The 8,670-nt window shown below is 34.3% G+C and overlaps 1 protein-coding gene across 2 annotated transcripts; it reads left to right on the top strand.

Annotated features, from left to right (window-relative positions):
* The first annotated feature begins 2,452 nt into the window (after positions 1 to 2,452).
* Positions 2,453 to 8,390, top strand: LOC110865767 (chlorophyll synthase, chloroplastic). Of its 2 annotated transcripts, none has more exons than XM_022115079.2 (15): positions 2,453 to 2,660; positions 2,740 to 2,784; positions 3,791 to 3,879; positions 4,163 to 4,250; positions 4,478 to 4,563; positions 4,662 to 4,748; positions 4,833 to 4,898; positions 5,165 to 5,248; positions 5,357 to 5,418; positions 5,589 to 5,664; positions 5,949 to 6,011; positions 6,106 to 6,187; positions 6,359 to 6,435; positions 7,679 to 7,726; positions 8,068 to 8,390. In XM_022115079.2, exons 1-15 carry the CDS (start codon positions 2,552 to 2,554, stop codon positions 8,128 to 8,130), a joined length of 1,125 nt encoding a protein of 374 aa, XP_021970771.1. In that variant the 5' UTR covers positions 2,453 to 2,551; the 3' UTR covers positions 8,131 to 8,390. The 2 variants fall into 2 exon arrangements, with proteins under 2 accessions (XP_021970771.1, XP_021970770.1); XM_022115078.2 differs by having other exon boundaries at positions 2,461 to 2,660; positions 3,788 to 3,879.
* The last annotated feature ends 280 nt before the right edge of the window (positions 8,391 to 8,670 follow it).

Raw genomic sequence — 8,670 nt, 5'->3', positions numbered from 1 at the left:
CGCCAACGTTGTCACTGCCCCCACCGCATCACCGTCATCAGCAAATCCACCCCTACCTCCACTGCATCGTCGTCATCACCTTCGTGGCATTCCACCGCACCACCACCTTCACCTACACCGCCCCACCACCAACCTCTCGCCCACTATTGTCGACACTGACACCACTATCTGACACTACTACCATTACAAGGTAAGCCCGTTATCGTTAGTTACCATCGGTTCTCATAAATGCAAATTATAGTGGATCAGGCCAGATACTTATCTTTAATAAACCAACTCATTCCAAGGTAAAGCCCATTATACTTAAAACCCGTTTTAATTCAAATCAAATTAACATATATATTTTTTAAAATAAGTTATCCAACCCTGACCAATGAATTTTACCTTACTTTGATTTGTTTGGTAAATAAAGACAAACGAATATCAAGAAAAGTAAATAAACCAAGTATCCACACACTACCATAAAGCACGAATAAGCAAAAACAATAAGCTAAAACTTTCACACCTTCTACATCATTGCTATTAAAAAAATAAAAGTTCCTATAATGTTTATATTTTAATTTTAACTAGTATTAAGCATCCCCACGCGTTGCGGCGGGGGCGAGCACTAATGCCACACTACTGTCAGCGACCACCGACACTGAAGTTTCGGTGTTAATGCGAAGAAATTAAACCGAAACATCGAAACGTAAAACATAGAATAAAATAACTAAGTTGATCTAGAGCTCGCGCGTTACGATGAACCCGCGTCAATTTTTTCTCGTTTGACAGGTTCATCGTAATCTATATATAATATATATCATTACCACTATACAAACAATAATGCATACATTACAACAACCATTGTATCAATATGTTGCGAATTATATTTATACAAGATTTTGGCTAAATTAATTAGATTATTATAAACAATAATAATTTACAAATAAAACAACACAACTTTGAATGGATCAAACCGATTGAATATGGTAAGATAATGAAACCATTACTTGATTAGGGTACAACCACTTAAGCACAATTTACAACCATACATGCATACAAAACAGATTGAATTTGGTAAGGTAATGAAACCATTATTATTTGCTTAAGGTACAACTTACAATCTATATTTGATTAAGGTACAACCATTTAAGCACAACTTACCACCAAATATGCACACAAATGTTTAAAATTAATAGTATATAAATTTATAGTATATAATTTAACAAAGTGTACAACCCCAACACATAAAGGTACAACAAAACTAAGCATGAAACACCATTAATGCAAAAGTTACAACCACTTAAAGCCTAAATTTCCATACATACAAAACCAAAAGACAGGCAGGAATAGTTCATCCATCTGATTGGCCAAAAATGGCGGCCAACTTTTTTTTTTCATAATATTCAATGTCTACAAAGCTGAGGGGCAATAGTGCTTGCCGTCTATTGGGCTAAATGGGCGGTAAAGGGAACACTCCCCTATTGGCCCAATAAATTTACGATTTTATCCCGCTTTAAAATTACGATTTTCCCATCAGTTTAAAATTATGTTTTCGCCCCACTTAAAAATAAATTTACGATTTTGCTCCCAGCTAAATATTTCAATTTTGCCCCCAGTTAAAAATTACGATTTTGCCCGGTTTCAATTTACAGTTTTGCCATTAGTTTTTTTTTCCATTAAAATTACAATTTTGTCATCAGTTCGAAATTATGTTTTTACCCCCACTTAAAAATAAATTTACGCTTTTGCTCCCAGCTAAAAATTCAAATTTTGCCCTCAGTTCAAAATTACGATTTTGCCCCGTATAAATTTATAATTTTGCCATTAGTTTTTTTTTCTCACAACCAAGTTACGATTTGGCCCTCAACTTAAATTTACATTTTGCCCATTGTTTTTGTTTGTTTTCCTGGTGAAATTACAATTTTGCCCCAGTGTAAAATTACAGTCATGCCGGCAACTTCTTGGCACTCCCCCATTGGTCCATTTAATTTACGATTTATCCCTGAATTAAAATTATGATTTCGCCCTCAGTTAAAAGTTGTGTTTTTCTCATCGTTTTAGTTTTTTTAGCAAAACTATAAAGGTTTTTTGTTTTAATTGCTTTACTCGATTTAATTTTTTTTCGTGTCAGGGAGCTGCCTAACACTGGCTCATTAGTCCTGAAAAATTACAGTTTTGCCCTGAGCCCAAAATTACGGTCTTATCATCGTTTTTGTTTTTTAGCAAAATTATAGTAGTCTTTTTTTAATTGATTGAGAATTATTCGACTATCGCTCCGCAACGCAGACGGGCATCAACTAGTATATTACAAATTGATATTATATAAATAACAAAAAAAAAAAGCAAACAAACATTTATTTATTCAATCAGAAAACAATTTATTCAATCAGAAAACATATAATATTAAAAAGTATTTAAAAAAAGGTGGGCCAATGAAGAAAAAGAGTCTTTTTAAGTTTTTAACTATTTCATAACATAAAGATTTTAAGTATTTCATAACAAGTATACACCCAACAAAGCCAGGAGCCAACAAGTGTTATCTCTTTCCCCATACCTTCTTCTACCTTCAATGGCTACAATATCCATGGCTTCTTCTTTACTCAACACTCTCTGTTCTTCCACTTCAAACCGACGTCGTATTCTACCTTTAGCACCACCTCTTTCCCTCTCTCGTTCTCGTAAGTTCTTCTTACTTTCAGATTATCCGCTTGTTATTATTATTGTTTAAGATCCCTTTGTTTTCATTGAATTGATCAGGTAGAAGGTTAACTATCAGAGCAACGGAGACAGATGCTAATGAAGGTAGTTAGTTAGTTAGTTAGGGCTTTAATTTCATGTTACTTAATGCTCTAATTGCTGTTTAGTTAGGGTTTAATATTCAAATTTAGAGTGTGTATTGAGTTGGAAATAGTGTATTTGTTAGGGTTAAACAACATATACATGCCTGTAGTTGCTATCAGTTTGAATCTAGTTAGGGTTTAATATTCAAATTCGGAGTAATATGCTGAGCTTCAATGAATCGGAAGGAGTGAATTCTTTCTTAGTGTTAATCTTACTTACTGTTTTATGTTTTTTTTTGTTTTTGTTTTGAATGTGAATGAGTTAGTCAGGGCTTTAATTTCATGTTACTTTAGTTAATGCCTGTAATTGCTATCAGTGTGAATCTAGTTAGGGTTTAATATTCACATTTATAGTGTCATGCAGAGTGTGTGATGAGCTTGAATGAATAGGTAGAAATGTGTTGTTTCTTAGGGTTAATTTTTATTTATATATTTATATTTTGGTATTGAATGAGTTAGTTAAGGCTTTAATTTTACTTTACTTGATGCTGCAGTTAAGTTGTTAGGGTCAAACATGGTAGTAATTGCTGTTGATTTGATCTAGTTAGGGTTTAATATCCAAATTTATAGTGTGATTCAGAATGTGTGATGAGCATGAATGAATTGGAAGAAGTGTGTATTGTTTCTTATGGTTATTTTTTACTTTTTTATGCTTTTTTTGGTTTTGAGAGAGTTAATTAGGGCTAAACATGGTAGTAATTGCGGTCGGTTTGAATCTAGATAGGGTTTTACATCCAAATTCAGAGTGTATGTGGAGCTTGAATGAATCGAAATGAGTGTATTCTTTCTTAGGATTAATCTTACTTTTATGTTTGATCTTTGGTTTTGAATTAGTTGGGGTTTAATATCCAAATTTATAGTTTGATTCAGAGTGTGTGATGAGCTTGAATGAATTGGAAGAAGTGTATTGTTTTTTAGGGTTGATTTTTACTTTTTTGGGTTTTGAATGAGTTTTATTTTTATAGCAGTTAAAGCTAAGGCACCAGAGAAGGCGCCGGCGGCCAGTGGATCAGGGTTTAATCAACTTCTTGGCATCAAAGGGGCTAAGCAAGAAACTGTTAAGTTTTTTCCATTTCTTTTAGGAATTAGACATAAAAGAAGATATGTATTCTTAGTAATTCTTAGTTTTCGATTTTAAAGTATGTGTATAGTACCTAGATCTTTAAGAGCATGAACAAATAAACGGGAAATTGTGGGGATGATTGGTCAAGTCATCGTATACAAGGTTTTGACTATGTAATTTTCACTTATGGGTGAACTTGGGTTTTCACGGTTTAGCTGAGAGAGTGAATGTATGTATTTTGGGATCTTAACGGAAGTTCTTTTGTTCTTTTCTACAGGATATTTGGAAGATTCGTCTTCAACTTACGAAACCCGTTACCTGGCCTCCATTAATCTGGGGAGTAGTCTGTGGAGCCGCTGCTTCTGGTACACTTGAAAATTTAAGATCCTTTGATTTGCACTCCTTTTTGGATAATAAAATCTCCAAGGAAACTAACAAGTCACATTAGTATAACACATTTATCCTTATAATGCATTGTATTCTGTTATGTACTAGCTTGACGTATAAAGAAGGCTCTCAAGAATTCAAAATTGCTCTAAAACCCGTGTGCGCGTATAGATTCTGACACAAATTTCTTTGCATTGCATTGCAGGTAACTTCCAGTGGACTGTGGAAGATGTTGCTAAATCAATTGTTTGCATGTTAATGTCCGGTCCCTTTCTAACAGGTTACACACAGGTAAATCTCTCCTGTTCATTAGATTACCATGTCCAACTTTTGCAAAACTCTATATCTATCAAATTACTTAACTTCATGTTGATAATTTTAAACTATAGACAATCAACGATTGGTACGATAGAGAGATTGATGCTATTAATGAACCTTACCGTCCAATTCCTTCTGGAGCGATATCTGAAAACGAGGTTAGTTTTGTAATTCTTTATCGTCAATTTGAGAGATTTCTTCATTATTTTAACGGACAAGTTGCATATCTTCTTAAACGTCAGGTCATTACTCAAATTTGGGTGCTTCTTTTAGGAGGCATTGGATTGGCTGGTATATTGGATGTGTGGGTACGTCATTGTCATCTCATTCGATCTTTTTTTGTTTTTAGAGTAAGATGCCATTTCATCCCTAAGGTTTGGTCAGTTTTGCCACTTCCGTCCAAAGGTTTGTTTTTCCGCATCTGGATCCAAAAGGTTTGAAATCTTGCCATTTTCACCCGGCTCGTTAACTCCATCTATTTTTCTCGGTTAAGTCGGGGGTATTTCCATTTTGTTTGGCATTTTACTCTTGTTTTTAAGTTTAGTGTCACTTACTGAGGACTATTTTGTTTCAGGCAGGGCATAACTACCCTACAATATTCTATCTTGCTTTGGGTGGATCGTTGTTATCTTATATCTACTCAGCTCCACCTTTAAAGGTGAATTTTCTTTTCATTTTCCAACTTCAAGAGTGTTTGGATGTGTGTATTGGGAATAATTAATTTGTTTTAAAACATAAAGATCTAATTGTAATATTCTTCGTGTAGCTCAAACAAAATGGATGGATTGGCAACTTTGCACTAGGAGCAAGCTATATTAGTTTACCATGGTATGCTTTCACTTCCGGACTTTCAGTTTTGATCATGTTTATTAAGTAATCCATGTCTTCAATCTTCTTATTCCGCGTTAGGTAAAGTCATGTTTGACTGTTGTGAGTCAAATCTTGAAATTTCTAGTTTATATGCCTTTTAAGTTATCTTGAAATTCGTTATGATACAGGTGGGCTGGTCAAGCATTGTTTGGAACCCTTACGCCTGACATTGTAGTTCTCACATTATTGTACAGCATAGCCGGGGTATGTAAACTGCATTAGCATATTTGACTACCGTCATCGTTATAAAATAGTTGTCTTTAAAAAACTAACTCATTCTTTGCACTACTATTCTAAAAATACAATTTGACGTGTTATCTTCACAAATACTTTCTGTTATAGTTTTACACAAAAAAATATTAGGGTTAGCTGGTCAGCCATTTTTTAGTGCATTTTTAGACATTTAATTATTTTTTTTAAAACTATGCTTGACAACAAATCAGTCATAATTAACCTTCTTGGTGGTTTCTTCCTTTTTGAAATTGAAGCTTGGTATTGCGATAGTAAATGACTTCAAAAGTGTGGAAGGAGACAGAAAGATGGGGCTTCAGGTACACTTTTTTTGGCTTTATCGTATGTATATGTTTGACTTTGATCTAAATCACAACTGTTTTGACCTCTGATATGCTATGAAACTTTGATCAGTCACTTCCGGTGGCTTTTGGTGAAGAGACAGCTAAATGGATATGTGTTGGTGCCATAGACATAACTCAACTCTCTGTAGCAGGTTTTGACTATTCTTTGAATTTCGTTGAGATTTGATCCTTTTTATTCATTCATGAACACCAACTTTCAATGTGAAATCTCAAACGTTTGACTTGCTTAACACTGATAAAAAATAGCACAGACATTTTATAATCAAGTTCTGAGGTTGATGTCGTATACATTTTGGTTGCAGGTTACCTTTTAGGAGCTGGTAAACCATATTATGCCGCAGCACTTGTCGGTTTAATTGCTCCACAAGTCTTTTTTCAGGTAAATCCCTTTCCACCTTAATGTGCCTTGTGCCTTTGACTACCTAGTAATCTAGTATAGTACTAAAAAATGATAAACTGGTGTGCAATGCCATTTAGTAATTTGGATGGCAAATAAGTAATTTTAGCTTGTAAATTTCCAAGGGAACAAGAACCCATGGAAATTTTCACAGTTATCTATATCATAGTTGTCAATAGCGAGTGTAGCGATCGCAATAGCGCGCTACGTAGCGTATAGGTCTAGGCTCGCTATTAGGGTTGTAGTGATAGATAGCGATAATAGCGATATTCTATTTTATTTTTTGTTTTTTTAATATAAATACAGTGGCGGACTCAGAAAAATTATTTATGGGGTGCGAAAATTTTTTAGGGTTATTTGTCTATAGCTAAATATTAAAAACTTTTATGTCGGGTCGGGTCGGGTCGAGTCAAGTCGGGTCACATACTAAAAAGATAAGACCCCAATAGATCGTTGAAATTATTCTAACATAAAAACTTATTAATTAAACTAACTAATAAAGAAATTATTGCAATAGCATTATATATATTAATTCAATTAAAGATAAACATGTAGATTTTTTATGTGGTTTGAATTTTGCACACATACACATGATTGTACGTCTCTATTAAATATAAATATATAATATATTAAAAAGTTTACCCTCACACCAATTAACACATAAGTCAAAAGCAAGTCGTCATCTTCCCTCTTTCACAGATGAAACCTCAAAAGCAGAAGTTTGGATCTCCGGCTAACCGGAATATCTTTTATCATGCTATTTTTAGGGGTGATTGGGGGGCAATAGAGGGGTTTAACCGGATTTTCAAGGGGTGCGATCAGGTTTTTTGCCTAAAAATTACATTTTTTTTAATTTTAAGGGGTGCGCCCGCCCACCCACCAGATAGTGTAGGTCCACCCCTGTATAAATAGTTATTAAATATAGCTATAAAATAGCTGGATTTTAGGTTTTTGTTAAATATACATGTAAAATAGCATATATACCAGGGTATTTTGATATAATATACATATAAAAGTTTTAATTTTTTTTCTAGTGTATCGCTATTCGCTATGTGGAATATAGGGTACCTTATCGCTACTTGTCGCTATTCGCCATTAACAACTATGATCTATATTACATTCAGTCTTGAACTAGAATGAGGCTGTGACATGTTTTTTAAACCAATAAAGCTTGTAAAGACGGGTATTTTTTTTCTCGGAACTAATTTTTTTTATTTGGCTACAGTTCAAGTACTTCCTCAAAGATCCAGTAAAATACGATGTCAAGTACCAGGTATATCCTCCAAGAATCATTATCATCCCATCACAAAAAATACCTACCCCTTGGTTTTGAAAAGCATATTCGATGTGTTTTAATCCCAAAAGCTGATGCGCGATATCACGTATGCGATTCGTACATTATTAAAGAAATACTAAAAATCATATATAGATCATATTTTAACTTGTTAAACACTAATGTATACGATATTGTCATCATCTATGGTCGGAAGTGTTCAATTGATGGTCAGATTTGTTCAATTTTTTTTACCCATTGAACCTTGAAGGTCATGTGATGATTTAGATGATAATTTGCATGAAATTGCGGATTTAAGCTGACTAATGCTTTCATTTCAGGCTAGTGCACAACCATTTCTGATTCTTGGTCTTCTGGTGACTGCCTTAGCTACTAGTCACTGATATACAGTTTGAAAGTTGTAACAAAATGACTAGAAAAGGTGGCCAGTCCCACCTACAAAAGGCGGAAGTTCCACACAAGGTTGGCAGTTTTGCTCCGCTAGTTTTTTTTTTATTATTGTTGTTGAAATTTCTGTGTTTCTATGCGTCCAAGTCATTTGTGCGCTTGGTGCGAGATAAGATGATAATTGTTGTAAATATAGGACTATTTGACAATAAACTTATGTTTACTACTTATTTTGATATGAAATCATTTAGACTAATACATGTTTATTTGATAAGTTAAAAGGCTTGACAAATTGTAAGTGTTGATGTTGGGTTGTTACGTACTTGAGGGGTATGGTCCCAAAGAGCCTACACAATTGCGCGCGCATACGAGCGTACTCACAATAGAGACAAGTAGCACATTCCTAATGTTAGAATTATCTTGTATTGGAACTTCCACACGCGTCTACACCTAAGTGGCTAGAGAAATTATGTAAGGGGCAGCTGGTACAAAGGACAGACACGTGGCATCAACCAGACGTCGCCAGACCCTGCTAC

This window comes from Helianthus annuus, chromosome 6 (assembly GCF_002127325.2).
Source record: "Helianthus annuus cultivar XRQ/B chromosome 6, HanXRQr2.0-SUNRISE, whole genome shotgun sequence".
NCBI classification, from domain to species: domain Eukaryota; kingdom Viridiplantae; phylum Streptophyta; class Magnoliopsida; order Asterales; family Asteraceae; genus Helianthus; species Helianthus annuus.
This window is presented reverse-complemented; position numbering and strand designations above follow the sequence as displayed.

Coding starts and splice junctions, on each gene's coding strand:
- LOC110865767 (XM_022115078.2), top strand. CDS start 2,552: ATGGCTACAATATCCATGGCTTCTTCTTTACTCAACACTCTCTGTTCT. Junction 4,749..4,832: donor GAGCGATATCTGAAAACGAG/GTTAGTTTTGTA, acceptor CTTAAACGTCAG/GTCATTACTCAAATTTGGGT. Junction 6,188..6,358: donor AACTCAACTCTCTGTAGCAG/GTTTTGACTATT, acceptor TTTTGGTTGCAG/GTTACCTTTTAGGAGCTGGT.